The following is an 18,180-nucleotide window of genomic DNA, read 5'->3' as shown; positions in this document are numbered from 1 at the left end:
AATAAATCCGTTTATTTAAGACAACATAGGTCCAACACATCGCATTATAATTTACAAACGATAAGTATTTATTTTATTCTGTTTTTAGTATTTGTTGTTATAGCGGCAACAGAAATACACGGTTCCTGAGATACAGCCTGGTGACAGACAGACGGACGGACGGATAGACGAACAGACGGACAGCGGAGTCTTAGTAATAGGGTCCCGTTTTTACCCTTTGGGTACGGAACCCTAAAAACTAAAAATTAAATTTATTTTCTAATCTTAATTTTCTAACATTAGCCCTAGGTTTTTTTACTTTAAAATGAGTTTTAATCTTCGCAATTTAAATTACGCGCGTAACGCTAACCGCCATTTAAGCGCTGTCATTCGATGGTCAACAATCACAAAATGATTATTTATTTTTCGTTTGACTTTTTGTATTTTTGTGTTATAATTTTCCAAATAAAATCTAACAATTAACCTCGTAAGTCTAAATGTACATTAAAATGTACATATTTTATTTGTTGCAATCTAATTTAAACCTTTCACGAAACATATAAAGAAGAATTTCATTTGTCATTGCATTTTAAAACAAACTAAAATCGTTTTAATTTACTTATAGAACAAGTTTCAAATTAAAAATTGGAAAACTCTCTATGGTGGGTCTAACGAGGTTATAACTAATTTACTTTTCGAGTAACATTAAATAAATTATCTTAATACACTTGCTTTTTAAACTTTTTTTACAATTTCCCGCGCGCGCTTCACGCACCAAGCGCTCCATACACACTGCCGTACGTCTACGTATAGCTATATAGCTATTGCCGCATCGAAACTACCAACCAACTCTCGCCATTATACACACGAAAATATACCCAACTGTTACGCTATAGAGACTAGATTTACCGCATGGTGTAATTTTGTAAAACCAGATTCCCTTTACAGACGGAACAAAGGAATTTCAATTTTATTATAAAGGTAAAAAGTGTAGGATAATAGCAGCGACGCAATATTACATTTACGCAAGATTATATTTGCATTAAGTGCAAGCTAATTAGAACTTTATTTGTATAAGCTTAAAGGTGTTTAAGAGCGCACTGCGCAGCCTCTTTAAGACCAATTTAGATTTGCAGTTGTTTTAAAGCTTATGGTTATGAAAATAAGGCGCATTTTAAAACTAGATTATTACAGGATACTGAAAAAAATGCAATCCTTTTTCTCTCGTGGAAGTGATTTACGGTATTTGTTAAATAATAAATAGGGTTTAAAATAAGTACTAAGTTGCAGATATTTGTAATAACAAATATCTGCAACTTAGTTCTTATTTTATTATTAATATATATTCTACGCTTAGCCGTGTTGTATGGGTTGTGGGGTATTTTCCTTATTGGCGCAGTCGGGTAGGATGGATGGCCCTTATTGTACAGTCACCTGCAATAATAAGATACAGAACGTAGGCCACAGAAATATCTAACACGATCTTATTTATAGAGCTATAAGAGCGTGTCACATATTTTTGCGGTCTTCGAAGAGTAACATATTATTGCACGTGACTGTACACGGACAAAATCCCCTCTTCTTAACTTCCTTTGGGCCACTTACACCATCCCACTAACTCGGGTTAACCGGTTAAACCTGGAAATACCGTGGTGGTACAACTTGACACTGGGTTAAAGGTTTAACCGGTTAACCCCGGGTTAGTGGGATGGCGCAAGTTGGGCTATATGTGAAAATAACTCTGTATGTCTATTATTTCTTCACGCTGGTAAGGTATGGAGATAGTTTGAGGCCCGGGGAAGGACAATAGTAGTTTATAGGGTTCCGTACCCAAAAACGGGACCCTATTACTAAGACTCCACTGTCCGTCTGTCTATCTGTCACCAGGCTGTATCTCATGAACCATGATAGCTAGACAGTTGAAAAAAAACAGGTCTGTTGCCGCTATAACAACAAATACTAAAAGGTACGGAACCCTCGGTGGGCGAGTCCGACTCGCACTAGTCCGGTTTTTTCTATTTGTTATCATTCAATATCATCATCGTCGCAGACGAAGTCGCGGGAAAAAGCTGGTATTATATTTTTTTTTATTATTATTTATGGAGGATGGAGCATGTACTTATGTAGTTAGGTTTTTTTTATGTAATTTTGAACTAGCGACCCGCCCCGGCTTTGTGTGGGTTAACAAATTATACACTTAAACCTTCCTCAAGAACACTATCGGTAGGTGAAAATCGCTTGAAAATCCGTTCAGCAGTTTTTGAGTTTATCGCGAACATACATACACACAGACAGACGCGGCGGGGGACTTAGTCTTATAAGGTTTAGTGATATGACGAGGTATTCCTTGAACTCATAATGTCTGTTGATTCGCCTTAATGGACCAACTTAAAGCCCAAATAACAACAAATAATAACAAAAACAACATCGGAATACCGCCAATAATAACTTTGTATCACGAAACTAAGTGGAAATTCTTGTTGTTTTCATTTATCATGCTCTTAAACATGGTATAATAATATACTCCGCCTGGTACTCCATTCCCGTCTTTTCTAGGTCACCTAACTGACACGGGCTTACGTCATCATGCGACAGCGCTATATGATAATATGCGATAGCGCTATATATAGCGGCCATGTTGTTGTGACGTAGCCCCGTGTCACTCTGGGAATGGAAGACCATGTTTTATTAGACTATGCTCTTAAACCGGCTCACTGTTTATATAGTCTATATCTTTAGGTATTTAAATAAAAGTAAACAAACAATTTGCAAATGTTCGGGTAGTTATAACATTGGTTAACCGACCAAATACAAAACCGCCTGGATCTGTCACTGAACGACCTGACTTTAACCTACATTATTTGATCATGTAATGTTTTCATCTACCCTCAACTGGGAAGAAAAATAAATAAACAGACAAAGTCACAGGCAATTGTAGTATGCTGAAATTGTTGAAGTATATGAAAAGTTATGGTTACGGCCGGTGAATTTAATTTCACGTACCGATAAGAAGTGGAGCGAATAAAACCATTCACACGCCGAATCATGAGATTGTAAAATATGAATTATATTTTGTATACTTTTTTGGGTAAGTTTTGCGAAGAGAGTATTTATAATATTTAAAACTTTCGCGTTTTGAACACATATTAACTCACATTTATAGACGGGGACGGGGGCTTTTTCATACACTTTTCGTCGGGTAGTTGCACAAATCTTTGTTTTGACATTTTGCTGGGACATCAGTTAGCCGCGATAATGACCAGTGAGACCTGTGTCGAAACGTCGGTAAATAAAGGTAATAAAATAAATTCGCGATAGACCCGTCTATCAATAATAATAATAATACGGTTTACGGGTATCCATTTATGTACCCGTGAATGGGTTCCAGCAGGCGTTCTACATGACATCAAAGCTCTCCAAACGGCCTCTACGTGTTGGATCTATATCCCCACGCACGCCTTATAAATGACCGGGCTTAAAAACCCGAGAGTTTGTAACGGAGATACAAATAATAATAATAAGGATTGAGCGAGGAATATTTCAGGGCGACAGTCTGAGTCCGCTATGGTTCTGCCTAGCTCTGAATCCCCTCAGCACCTTGCTGAAGGATTTGGGACTAGGTTGCCGGCTTCGGAGAGAGGGTGAAGTTATTTCTCACCTTCTGTACATGGATGACCTCAAATTATTTGCACCAAATACCCAAGGCTTGTTGGAGCTACTGAAAACCACCGAAGTCTTCAGTAGTGCCATCAACATGGAGTTTGGTGTCGATAAATGTGCGGTTATGCATGTACAGCAGGGGAAGGTTGTAAATTCAACAAATTTACAACTTTCTGAGACAATGTCTTTCAGGTCTATCTCTGAATCAGAGACCTATAAATACCTTGGTATGTCACAGTCGTTGGGTATTGAGGACGAGGGTATTAGACGGTCGGTGAAGGAGCGCTTTTTCAGTCGGCTCACAAAAGTCCTTAACAGTCTTTTGTCAGGAGGCAACAAAGTGCGCGCCTTCAACGCCTGGGTAATGCCTCTTCTCACATACTCCTTTGGCATACTAAGGTGGACTCAGACCGAGCTGGACGCCCTGGATCGGAGGGTCCGGTCACTGCTCACCACACATCGCATGCTACACCCACGCTCGTCAGTTATGAGATTGTACATCCCACGGAAGTGTGGAGGCCGAGGCTTCCTAAACGCCAAGGATCTCCACAACCGCGAGGTGTACAATCTCAGGAATTATTTCCTTAACAACGAGTGTGGGATGCATCGTGATGTGGTGGCAGTAGACAGGAACCTCACGCCGCTCTCCTTGGCAAACGAGAACTGGCGCAAACCTGTGGTACTTAGTACTGCGGATCGCAAGGCGGCATGGGAGAGTAAGGCGCTACACGGGCGGTTCTACAAGGCCCTCACGGGACCCGATGTGGACCTGCTCGCGTCGGTGAACTGGTTACGATTCGGGGACCTCTTCGGAGAAACCGAGGGTTTTGCCTGTGCAATTGCGGACGAAGTGATGATGACGAACAACTATCGGAAATATATCCTGAAGGACGGTACGGTCGACATTTGTCGGGCATGCCGCCGTCCCGGAGAGTCACTCAGGCATATCATTTCCGGTTGTTCTCATCTTGCTAACGGTGAGTACTTGCACAGACATAATCTCGTAGCCAGGATTATTCACCAGCAACTTGCTCTTCTATACGGCCTTGTGGACCGCGAAGTACCGTACTACAAGTACTTACCTGCGCCTGTTCTCGAGAATGGTCGTGCCACGCTCTATTGGGATCGATCTATCATCACCGACAGGACTATTGTCGCCAATAAGCCTGACATCGTGCTGATAGACCGATCGCAGCGCCGGGCCGTGCTCGCCGACGTCACCATCCCCCATGATGAGAATCTCGTGAAGGCCGAGAAGGACAAGTCCAGCAAGTACCTAGACTTAGCTCACGAGATTACCGCCATGTGGGATGTTGACTCGACGATCATTGTTCCGATAGTTGTGTCAGCGAACGGTCTCATAGCGAAGAGTCTCGACCATCACCTAGAGAGACTCTCGCTGGGTGGTTGGATCAAGGGTCAGATGCAGAAGGCGGTAATATTGGACACGGCGCGTATAGTACGTCGGTTCCTCACTCTGCGGCCCTGACCACCGGCAGCTTGGGCCAAGCCCCGCTGCCGGCGGCACCCTAGGTTAGGTTTTTTATAATGTGTTTATATGTATTTTTTATTGTTTTGTAAGTGTTTTTATATTTTACTTTTATATTCATATTATAACAAACCTAACGTAAGACGAAAAATAAATAAAGAGAATAATAATAATATTCTTTATTGTGCACAATGAAAACATGATTAAATACAGCAAATTAACATAAATAAAAAACTAAGCAACAACAGGCGGTCTTATCGCTAAAGAGCGATCTCTTCCAGACAACCTTCAGGTAGTAGAAATTATCGAAGGGAAGAAATAAGTATAAGGGTAGCAAAAATAAATGAAGTGCAAGATCAGGAAAAAAAAAAAACCAGCACAACTAAATTATATAACAATATGAATACATACATTAAAGAGATATATAAATAAATAAATAAATAAATAAATAAATACATATATACATACATATATCACACAACACAGAATCAGACAGACAGACAGAATCTAATTATTAGCGAGTTTGAGGAAGTGACAGATAGTGAATTTTGAGTTGAGCCTTAAAAATGGGAAGCGATTTAGCATGTCTTAGCTCAGACGGCAGAGCATTCCACAACCGAATCGCTTGGAAGGTAAAAGAACCGTTATAGAATTTAGAAGAAGAAGAAATTTGGGCAAGCAGATAGTTCTGGGAGCATCTTAAAGAAGACAGGTATTTGAAACGCTCCTTCAGGTAGATAGGGGTAGAGGGGTTGAAGAGAATACCGTACAGGTGAGCAAGAATGTGAGAATTGCGTCGCAAACGTATGGGGAGCCACTTGAGCTGCGAACGGTAATACGAGACGTGGTCATATTTTCGCAAGCCATAAATGAACCGGATGCATAGATTTTGAAGACGTTCGAGTTTATTTAGTTGCTCTACAGAAAGATCGGGATGGCTGATATCCGCATAATCTAAAATGGGGAGAAGCAGAGCATGAGCAAGCGCAATTTTGGTAGCGAGCGGTAGAAAGTTACGAAGCCGCCGTAGGGATCCTACAGCAGCAAACATTTTCCTACTAACCTCATTGATCTGGGGAATCCAAGATAGAGTACGGTCCATAATTATGCCTAAATTTTTAACTTGAAACGAATAAGGAATCTGTGTGCCGTTAAATAAAATCGTAGGTAAATTAGAAAAATCTATTCGGGAGATTAATTTTGAACTACCTATAATTATTGCTTGCGTTTTAGATGGATTGACAATGAGACCATAGCGATGACTCCAGTCTAAAATGTTTTCTAAATCAATATTTGTAGTATTAATAACGGATGGAAGATCGTCAAGCACACCCTGAGAATAAATTTGTAAATCATCAGCATACAAGTGATAAGAAGAGACGATGTTACTGGTGATGGAATTAATAAATATCGAGAAGAGTAGTGGGGATAGAACGCCACCCTGCGGAACGCCGGCCAGAGTGTTGGACCAAGAGGAATGAGAACCTTCTACTTTAATTCTCTGCCGACGACCGACAAGGTAACTTCTAAACCATTGAATAACTGGAGGTGATATATTAAGGGAACGTAATACTGAAATGAGAATGTCAAAATCGACGGTATTAAACGCGTTACTAAAATCCAACAACGTTAATACCGTCACCATCCTTTTATCCATTCCCTCTCTAATGTCATCAGTGATTTTAATAAGCGATGTGACCGTGCTATGACCGGAACGGAAACCGGATTGGAAAGGGTTCATGAGGCTATATCTATTTAAATAAGAAGTTAGTTGTTGATGGACTAAGCGCTCAAGAACCTTGGAAAGAAAAGGAAGAATGGATATGGGACGGTAGTCAGAAAAGGAAGAAGGTTTAGACTTTTTAGGTAAAGGGATTATGTGAGCTTCTTTCCAAAGCGTTGGGAAAATACTAGAAGAAATAGAACTATTAAGGATGTGGGTAATGATAGGAACAAGGAGATCAAGGAGTGGGAGGATCATATTACGGCTCACATTGTCTACTCCAACAGCATTGGAGGATACTGATAGTATGTTCTTCTTAACATCACATTCGGAAAATTTTGAGAAAGTAAATTGAGAGGAGACAGAAGTTGTGAAATTAGACAGATCGTTGAGAGTCTGAGTCTTGACCGGTCCACTGAAAGTAGCAGAAGCGGAGAAATGCTGGTTGAGCAAATCAAGATCTACATCCTTATTCACAGGGGATTGCTGAGATTTACCTACTCCTAGATTTACTATCAATGTGAGTTAATAAGAGAGTATTTTATTAATACATACCGGGTATGTTTTGTAACATGAGCAAAAATATAAACTGTAGGCTGTACTCCTCAAACTAACCCACATTTGCTAAGCAACTTAAAAAAAAACATGTATTTCGATTTTTAGAACACATTAAAGTTTCGAGGGATGGGCGGTCAAACCTGATAATGATAAGTTTAGATATTTTGTACCGTGCACCAGCCCTAAGTCGTATCTTTTGCTGAGGCGTGTCAATAAAGAGTATATTGTAGTTATGCATTCAGATATGTATCATCATCATCATCATATCAGCCAGAGGACGTCCACTGCTGGACATAGGGCTCCCCCAAAGAGTGCCACAATGACCGGTCTTGCGCCACCCGCATCCAGCGGACACCCGCGACCTTTACCAGGTCATCAGTCCACCTCGCCACTCGAGAACCTTTCCGCCCCAATGGTCATCGGTTCTACGTGCAATCTATGTATGTATGGGTACAGATATGTATGTATGGGTGCTAAGCTGATAGTTTTATTATTTACTGTATATCTGTGCTTTCAATTTCAGTACTTAATAAATACCTATATAAATCATTCATTTCCAGCTCTCTTGACTGCAACCTCGTCCGTATCTTCACGAACATCGGTCCAATGGAACCCCAACTTGAGTTCTGCTGAAATCAAGCTGAACAGGGCCTTCAATCCTGCTGGTAAGCATTTTATTAACCCTCCGAATGCCAGACGCAAGTGACCTATCAAGTGGCCTATCTTTTTGCCTCGTCTATTCTCCATGTATATCTCTGGCATACGCTAGCAAATATAAACCTTACTGGAAGCGTTGAAGGTTACTTTCACAACGTACGCCGTAGTACTTAGCAGTGGGGATCGCCTCCTTTCGGGCATTCTCGGCTCCGTTCGGCTCAGCATTGCTCCGAGCAATTATTAGGGTTGGCACAACTTGACGTCCCTTTGCGTGCACGACCACAGATAAGATAACGACTTGAATTTTGACAACCCTAAATAGCCGAAAGGGATAGTGCCATACATTAGAAAGGGACAGCATGATTCGTCCCTGAATCGCTGTCTAACTTCGGTTTTGTAGGAAGTGTCCTTTCTATACGGTAGTAGGTACTATTATTTAATCTGTGGCGGTAGGCCCTCTGATTTTTTTTTACAATACCTACTACCTAAAAAAATAATTACTTAGAACGTTAGAACAAATTTGCATGATAAGGCCCCTGTACATATGAATGCGCGCTGCAGCCGCACACATGCTCACGTGTAAGATTGCGGACCACTATCTAGTAGGAGTCAGCTTAACTACGGCGGGCGTCGACCCGCGCGCCAATTGTCAACAAAAAAGGGAAGTGCAAGTTATTAATAATAAATTAGTAAAAAATGAATTAGAAAAAATAGACTGGTCGGAAATATATAACATTGACTGTCCTAATGCTATGTACGCAAGGCTACTTTCCATCTTCAGCAACATATACATTAAATCAAAAACCACGAAAACGTTTAAAACCAGTAGAGTGTCGCAACCGTGGATAAACACTAATTTGATTAATATGTTATCGCGTAGAGATGAGTTGTTTAGAAGATGGAAAGCTAGTCCTAAAAATGTGATTTACAGGTTAGATTATACTAGATTTAGAAATGTTACAAATAAATGTATATATTGGGCGAAACAAAACTACAAACAAAAAGAGATAAAAAACTGTGAAAGTGACTTAAGAAAGCTGTGGGCAACAATTAATGGTTGGCTTGGAAATGTCAAAGCAAGTCTGGACGATGTAATAATTAAATATTTGGGAAAAAGCACGTCGATAGAGGCGGTATGCACAAACTTCGCCAAAACATTTACAATGGAAATTCAAAATTTAAAACATAAATGTAATGTAAAGTTCCTAAATCGAGATGACTATGTAAAATATAGTAATGTATCCTTTCGTTATCAAAAAGTCTCACACGCGGATATAGAAAAAATAATAGATAAATTAAGTATTAGAAAATCCCCAGGAATGGACGGAATTAGATGTCAGGACATAAAGCTTGTCAAAACAAGCATAAGTCCGATTTTGGCCAAGTTTGTGAATAGCTGCGCGGCGACTGGTGTCTATCCGGATATGTTAAAAAAAGCGATAATTAGACCTATTTACAAACAAGGAAACCATTTAGATTATAGTAATTATAGACCAGTAGCTATACTATCAGTAGTGAATAAAATAGTTGAAAAAGTTATTACAACGCAAATTAATAATTATTTAGAAAAACATAACTTAATATCGGATGGTCAGCATGGGTTCAGGCGTAGGCGCAGCACCTCAACCGCTTTGGCCCAATTCACGGATGAGGTAAATGAGCATTTGAATAATAAAAAATACGTAGTAACTTTATACATAGATTTCAAAAAAGCATTTGACACTTTGGGCCACGAACAGCTCATCCTCGCTATGCAAGAATGTGGGGTCCGTGGCCCAGTGATAGAGTGGATTAGAAACTACTTAAGTAACAGAACAATAACCACGTTGATCAATGGGCTGAGCGGCGAGGAGGCTAGCGTAGTATACGGGGTGCCAACCGGATCGGTGTTCGGGCCGTTAGGGTACATAATGCACGTAAACAGCATGATTAACGTCGTCCAGGCCTGCTCAACTTATATGTATGCCGATGATACATGTCTATTGTATGCTGATAGGGATATTCAAACTGTGGTTAAAAACATACAGACAGATTTTACAAGCATAATAAAATGGTCGCACGACAATGGTATAATCCTTAATATAGAAAAGACCAAATGTATGATAATTAAGTCACCATACTTACAGGAACCATGTGAAAATGTTTGTATATTGGGGCATACATATGACTGTCTACATAATAATAAAAACCAGGAAGACTGTAACTGTAGTAGTATACAAGTCGTAGATAGATATAAATATTTAGGCTTAACTATAGACACTAAATTTAATTGGGGTATCCATATAGAAATAGTATGTAATAAACTCCGCTCAATTCTGGCAAAATTAATTAGCTTAAAAAACATAGTAAGTAGAAAATTAATGCACATCCTGTATAACTCGCTAGCCGAGTCGGTAATTAGTTATGGGTTAATTGCATATGGACGTACGTTTAAGAGTTACCTTGATAAAATTTGTAATCTCCAGATAAGAATAGTAAAAAGTGTATTAGTAGATAAAAAAACTAAAAACGAATGCAATAATAATTACAAGCGATTGTATAAGATACTAAAAATCTTACCAGTGCATGAGAAGGTTAGGCATTTAGTTTGTATGGATGATTATGGTCAAGACAAATTCAAAACGCATAGACTACCGTTACGTAATCTCAGAGCAAGCACGCAACAAACATACGTAGAACATAAAGCGAATAATTACTATGGCCAAAGAACGCGCAAACATATGGTTCCTAAAATACTTAACCAATTAAGTCCAACAGTAGATCAGTGTAGCAGTAAGCAAATATTTAAGAAAAGGCTGCAAGCAAAACTTTTAGATTTGTATGATAATAGTAGTTAGTAGTAATAGTATATTGTTTGTATGGCATAACTCTAGTTAAGTAATGTATTAGGTATAAGTATGTAAGTTAAGTGGGTAGAACACAAAAGGATTGAGAGCGCTTTATCCGCCAACAAACTGTCCTCAGTTTGGCGGAATATAAATATGTAAATACCCTGTAAGTTTTTTTGCGATAAATAAATTAAAAAAAAAAAAAAAATATTCGGCCAGCGCCAGCCAGTCCAAAGGACGCAGCCATGCGGTAGAATGAGATAGCAATATCCCTTGCTCCCTCTAACGCATAAATGCGTCCCCCAGACTGGCCCACGCTGGGCCAATGTGTACAGGGGCCTTTACAATTTGAGTGGGTGGTATTTTTATTTTATAACAAGCTTTTATTAGGTTGACCTGTATGTAACTATGTAATGGAATCTAAATCTTCCAAGGATCGTAGCGTCATGAAAATTGGCAGCTGTATGTAGTTCTGATGACAATACAATAATATGGTACTGTCGACCTGATCTGATGATGGAGACAGGAGGTGGCCATAGGAACTCTGTGATGAAACAACGCAACCTAATTGTGTTAGGGATTTTTAGAATTGTCTCGATGAGTATTAGTTGTCTGTCGTAAGAAAAGTACAGTCAGCGATGAAAGCTTGTACCAAAAATGTTTTTTTTTCTAAAAACTTATTTTATTAACTATATTTTTTTTGTAGCAATAGACATGGATTATGTCGGAGACAGCGTCGAAAGGAGACTTTCACCGAGGACTGCTGAAGTAAGTGCCTCAGCGCCACTTGCACCATCCCACTAACCCGGGGTTAACCAGTTAAACAGTTAACCCAGTGTCAAATTGTACTGGTAACCATTAACTCCAGGTTTAACCGGTTAACCCCGGGCTAGCGAATGGTCGTCACGTTATCGAATGAAATTACTTACGGTTACTTTGGCGAATTTAACATTTCCGTTTAACAGGTAACTGATAAGGAGAGAACAAGAACGGACCCCGATTCGTCCCCAATTGTCGTGTTCATTAATGACCCTGAGGTCTTCGAGGACTATCGGAAGATGAAGAAAAGAAATCAAGGGTACGCTGATATTAGGGCATTTCTATTGCCAAAAGTTGTAACAATTTTTTTTGTGTTAGAATAGGGAATTTTTATATTATTTCTACTCAGAATCACGAGCTTTTTACATTTTTACTGAGAAAAACCCGAGCTTTATACATCGCTATTGTTAGTAGCTCGGTACTACTTGGTACTACTTAGAGGGCTAGCGTGTCTTATAGTAAGTCAAATGTAAGTCTTGGACGGTTGTGCAAAAGTCTGTGACAACCCTGTATTCTTGTGGGGTGTCGGCATTTACGCAAACATCAAAGGCGTCGGTCCACTGTTACTTTTTACTCTGTGACGTGGGGTAACATTTTGAAGAAATTGTCAGCTTCCTCTTCTTCCATTTCAGAACATCATCAGAAAGTGACAACAGAGTCAGTTACAAAGATATCCTGCAGTTCCTTATCCAAGTGGACGCCCGACTCAAGGAGCAAGAAGGTACTTTTCTCGGGTTACGTAAAAGGAACTTATTTCTTTGGCTCAGTGACCCAAAATGAAAAGTGGAGAAATTACTGTCTGGGTGAGACTTGGGTGACTTTAAAAAAATGTATTGCTTAATGGCATTGTTCGCAAACGTTTCTGCTTGTTAAAAATGAAAAAATAGTATGGGTAGCACATCGTAACTGGTGAATTTCCAATGTAACTTTGGAACTCCGGTAGCCGTTTAAGCGCCACTTGCGTCATCCCACTAACCCGGGGTTAAGCGGTTAAACCGTTAAACCAGTGCAAAATTATACTGGTAACCATGGTAACTCCAGGTTTAACCGGTTAATCCCGGGTTAGTGGAATGGTGCAAGTGACGCTAAGAAGTGTAACAATCTTACGGTAGATGTCGCTAGGGTCCCCTTGAGACCCATATGGTGGAAAGATTCGCTGGCTATGGATGAGGTCTTGGCGCAGTTGGCAGAGCGCTGGAGTATCGATCCAGAGGCCGTGAGTTCGAGTCTCACTCAAGGCAGTAATATTTACACTTCTAAATTTATTCTAAGCTGTTGCGTAGTCTGTTAAAGTGCAAACTATACTTCCGCGAATGTTCAAGAAGAGAAATAGTTTAATAATATATTATTGTATTAGAATAGAATATATTTTGTATTAATTGTATTCAAAAATTATTGTATTTATTCAAATGATACCTAATACGTAATTTTAACATCTTCCACTGACGCATGTGTTTAATTTAACGGTAAATATGCATATTAATTGAACAAGAATTAATGATACGGATATTGTTTAATTAGTCACACTACTACATGTAAGTAGGTACAGTCATATGCAATAATATGTTACTCTTCGAAGGCCGCAAAAATATGTGACTCGCTCTTATGGCTCTACAAATAAAATCGTGTCAGATATTTTTGCGGCCTTCGTTGTGTAACATATTATTGCAGGTGACTGTACTGTCAATCGGAGGGGTGCGTATCGATGGCTATAAACATTTTTATTATAATATCAGTTGCAATAACGCTTATTTAGTATAATTATTAAATGATATAACAACACTTAATATATTTTCATATGATATATATTATCATTTTATATAATGATTAATTGATCTAATAACATTTAGCATAACATTCTTGAAGTATAATGCATATTTCCTATACCGAATTTATGATATAAAGTTATTTCATCTAAAGTAGAATTGTTATCACCTGTGTTGATATAATGTATTAGATATATAATTCCACATTTACTATTACACACTACAAAAAACGATACTCTTTCTACGTATAACGAACTGCTATTTATAACTAGGTAGGTAAGGTTAAGAACTGCGACCCCTACACAAAACCAACCGCTACCAGAATACTAGGTTAGGTTAGGTTAAGAACTGCGACCCCTACACAAAACGAACCGCTACCAGAAAAGTAGGTTAGGTTAGGTTAGGATTGCGTCCATTACACAAAAAACCACTACCAGAATACTAGGTTAGGTTAAGAACTGCGACCCCTACACAAAACGAACCGCTACCAGAAAAGTAGGTTAGGTTAGGTTAGGATTGCGTCCATTACACAAACAAACCACTACCAGAATACTAGGTTAGGTTAGGTTAAGAACTGCGACCCCTACACAAAACGAACCGCTACCAGAAAAGTAGGTTAGGTTAGGTTAGGATTGCGTCCATTACACAAACAAACCACTACCAGAATACTAGGTTAGGTTAGGTGGGAATTGTGACCCCTATATACAATGAAAGGAAAAAAGTTTAGATTAGGTAAAGAAAACCCAATTTGCAAAGAAAAATTGGTATATATATTTTTAAATTAAACATTGGATGTTTTTTTTTAAATTCAAATTGGAAGCCTCACGATAGTCACGATACTTGTTAGTATGTACGTGTTTGCTGTAAAAAAAAGTATCAGGCGTTAAACATTTACGTATGTCGTCATAAAAATACGTATATTATACCGAATAATGCGTATATAATAATACTTGTATAATAAATGAGCATTATATCACATGATCGTTATAATAAATGAGTGTTATATCAAAATATAATTATATAAAATGATATTAAACATTTAAATAATATACCAAATGTATATTATACAAAACGAGTTATTATATTTTCTGAAATTATATTAAATGTTATATCTACAGAAAATATATTAATTATTTTTATATGGATCATTACACACCCCAATCGGAGATACCGGGGTGAATAGGAACAAAACTTAAAATGTGGTTCTGCCGCGCTAGGCATAAAAGCAGTAACTCATTTTGAAATGTCATTCAATTGTATACCTTATACTTGTACCAAATGTACGATAATTATGTTCCACAATTGAAAGAGGTTTCAAAATGAGTTACCGCACTTATGCTAAGTGCGGTAAGATTTACCTGATAATGTTTTAATGACCACCCAAGTACCCACACAAATTTCATAATACAAAATCTACTATTACTTTAAATCGAAAGATACAATTTGTATGGGTATTTTTAAAGAAAGTGTCGGGTAAATCTCATTTTAAGATTTGTCTCTATTCACCTCAGCGGTCCCTATTCACCCCGGTTGACGGTATATAAATTACAAAACTGAAATAAATGTCATATAGAAGAGTCCTGCAATGTATAGGGCCCAATATATTCCTCGACTCTTCTCTTTCCGCACATACTCTTTTTAAGAACAAGTGACCAAGCCCTCCAGTTATTTGAACCGGCGTCTTAAGCACAGACGACTAAAGGATGACTTGACTAAAGGTGGACCTTATTACAAAAGGCATAAGGTCCACCGATATACAGTTAACAGTGTGGGCGATGGTACACACAGACAGACGCGACGGGGTCTTTATACTAGCGACCCGGCCCGGCTTCGCACGGGTTACACAAAACCTTAACAAATAATACACCTAAACCTTCCTCAAGAATCACTCTATTGATAGGTGAAACCCGCATGAAAATCCGTTCAGTAGTTTTCGAGTTTATCGCGAACATACATAAGTACACACTGACAAGACGCGGCGGGTGCAAAAACTACTGAACGGATTTTCATGCGGTTTTCACTTATCAAAAGAGTGATTCTTGAGGAAGGTTTAGGTATATAATGTGTTAAGGTTTACCTGTGCGAAGCCGGGGCGGGTCGCTAGTTGTTTTATAAGGTGTAGTAATTTATGTTTTTGACGCAGGGCGCCCGATCAACCTTAATTCGCTCGAAAACGTCAAGCTAATTAACTTCTTTCGAGATTTCCGAAGACGTAACGACGGAGAATACATAGACGATGATTCAGAATCAGAAGAAGAGAGCAAGAAATTTAAGGAAGAAAGTAAAAGTAGCATAGAGCGTCCACCCGAGAAACGTAAGAAGCCAGTTCTGAGCGAGGAGAGGTATTCTAAGCCGAGAGTGAAAGTGGGCCGTCAGAAAAATGACGTCCCGGTAAAAAGATTCAACTTTTTAAGGACGTCAAAACCGTATGTAGGTAAACGGGGTATTTATGAGGAGAAATAAATTATTTGAATAATTGTGGTTTTTGTAGTTGAAAACACCAAATGTTTAAAACCTAATAAACTGAAATAAAAGTACCTACTCAGGCCCAGTAGACAACATGCTAATGGCTATCGCTCCGTAGCGGACGAAACGCAACTATCACACTAATGTTATGGAAGAGCGGTAGAAAGACATAAAGCGATTCGATGGCGATTGTCACCTTGGCTAGGTCGTCTGAGCTGAAATCAAGTCAGCGTCTTCTGAATTCACGGAAGACGCTTAGACCACACAGCCACTCGGGCCAAAACGTCATGGGTCAAATTTTCCCAAGTGCAATATCTGGTAAATTTACACCTAGAATTTGTCGCAATATCTTAAAGGGTTACCTCTGGACGTCTCTAGTAGAACAGTACGGTTTGACACTCCTATCTGAATCAACTCAGGAAATTTCGGGTTTGCACGATAGTTTCATACAGAGATAAAGGGTTGATTTTTCAAGTAGCCATATTACAAAATGCGCTTAAGACCGTCAAATAAAGGATGACTCACGCTAGACCGGGCCGGGCCCGGGCCGAGGCTAGTGGTGCTTTCCATAGAAAATGAAGCGCCGGAAGCTCCGGCCCTGCCCCGGCCCGGTCTAGCGTGAGTCATCCTTAAAGCTACGCCGGCTATAACCCTACAACTCGGTCCAAGCAAAATTTAAGTCCCTCCTCAATTGAAGGAGGGTGTTCCAGCAAGGGACCGGCAAGAAAGTCGACGGGACACATATTTTCAAAACATTACATAATTACAATTAACTTGCATGAACTTTATTTTCAGTTTCAGGTAGATACATTAATTAATTAAAAATTAAAAAACACGACTGCGAAAAAGCGAACTGAAAAGACAAAAATAATTTTTAGTTGTGTTAGTTACTCAACTTAATGAATGTAAAAAATTATTAGAATATGAGTGTTTAGTGAAGGTTATAAACAACAAACGCAAAAGTTTTATGCTCATTTAGGATCGTGACTGTGCCTGTGTATTTTATTTCAATTGCAGTCGGGGACCTTTTAAATGGGAAAATGTCAATACATCAAGGTCCCCGACTGCAATTGAAATAAAATACACAGACACTGTCACGATCCTAAATGAGCATAAAACTTTTGCGTTTGTTGTTTATAACCTTCACTAAACACTCATATTCTAATAATTTTTTACATTCATTAAGTTGAGTAACTAACACAACTAAAAATTATTTTTGTCTTTTCAGTTCGCTTTTTCGCAGTCGTGTTTTTTAATTTTTAATTAATTATTTTATTTTATACTTTTTAGAATTTTTACATTCATTAAGTTGAGTAACTAACACAACTAAAAAATATTTTTATCTTTTCAGTTCGCTTTTTCGCAGTCGTGTTTTTTAATTTTTAATTTATTTAATTAATTTTGGGGTCATGATTTCTTTACTAACCATTTGAAGTCACTTTATATTACTTTTGGGAGGGCGTCCTCAGTACAGAAAGGCACGCAGAGCGCCGCATATATCGGGCTACGCCCGACTCCTTTGGAACGCGTAGAGTGCGTCACGAACGTCGGGCTACGCCCGACGCTTTCAGTAAGAGGGCACTGAAGGCGTCTTGGTAAGCGTACAGCGTGTCACGTACGTGGGCCTACGCCCGACACTTAGTATGAGAGAGTCGAAGGTGCCTGGCTTTGGACCGAGTGCAGCGCGCCACGTACGTCGGGCTACATCCGACTCTTTTACTATTAGGGCGCCGAAGGCGCCCGGCTTTAGAACGCGTACAACGCGCCTCGTACACGCCCGACGCTTTGAGTAAGAGGGCGCCGAAGGCGCCCGGCTTTGGTAAGTGTACACCGTGTCACGTAAGTCGGGCAAGCCCGACACTTTTAGTATGAGAATGTTGAAGGCGACTGGCTTTGGACCGCGTGCAGCGCGCCACGTACGTCGGGCTACGCCCGACGCTTTGAGTATGAGGCCGGCTTTGGTAATCATACAGCGTGTCACGCTACGCCCGATACTTTTAATATGAGAGAGTCGAAGGCGCCTGGCCTACGCCCGACACTTTTAGTATGAGAAAGTAGAAGTCGCCTGGCTTTGGACCGCGCACAGCGCGCCACGTACGTCGGGCTACGGTCGACGCTTTGAGTATGAAGGCACCGAAGGCGCCCGGCTTTGGTAAGTGGTGTCACGTACGTGTGGCTACGCCTGACCCTTTTAGTGTGGGGGCGCCTTTGGCGCCTGGCTTTGGACCAAGTGCA

General features: G+C 39.5%; 1 protein-coding gene across 1 annotated transcript; it reads left to right on the top strand.

Moving 5' to 3' along the window:
* Positions 1–2,938: 2,938 nt before the first annotated feature.
* LOC134802268 (uncharacterized) lies at positions 2,939–15,955 on the top strand. Its single transcript, XM_063774850.1, has 6 exons — positions 2,939–3,067; positions 7,970–8,074; positions 11,601–11,662; positions 11,860–11,972; positions 12,346–12,434; positions 15,623–15,955. The coding sequence occupies exons 1-6, from the start codon at positions 3,040–3,042 to the stop codon at positions 15,940–15,942; spliced, it is 717 nt and encodes a 238-aa protein (XP_063630920.1). The 5' UTR covers positions 2,939–3,039; the 3' UTR covers positions 15,943–15,955.
* Positions 15,956–18,180: the final 2,225 nt, after the last annotated feature.

This window comes from Cydia splendana, chromosome 24 (assembly GCF_910591565.1).
Source record: "Cydia splendana chromosome 24, ilCydSple1.2, whole genome shotgun sequence".
Lineage (NCBI taxonomy): Eukaryota > Metazoa > Arthropoda > Insecta > Lepidoptera > Tortricidae > Cydia > Cydia splendana.
The sequence above is the reverse complement of the archived record's forward strand: the minus strand, read 5'-3'. Positions and strand labels throughout refer to the sequence as shown.

Bases quoted from the DNA above. Each gene is read 5' to 3' on its own strand.
- LOC134802268 (XM_063774850.1), top strand. From the start codon at position 3,040: ATGAATTATATTTTGTATACTTTTTTGG. The intron at 11,663-11,859 runs GTAAGTGCCTCA...TCCGTTTAACAG, and splicing joins TTTCACCGAGGACTGCTGAA to GTAACTGATAAGGAGAGAAC. The intron at 11,973-12,345 runs GTACGCTGATAT...CTTCCATTTCAG, and splicing joins ATGAAGAAAAGAAATCAAGG to AACATCATCAGAAAGTGACA.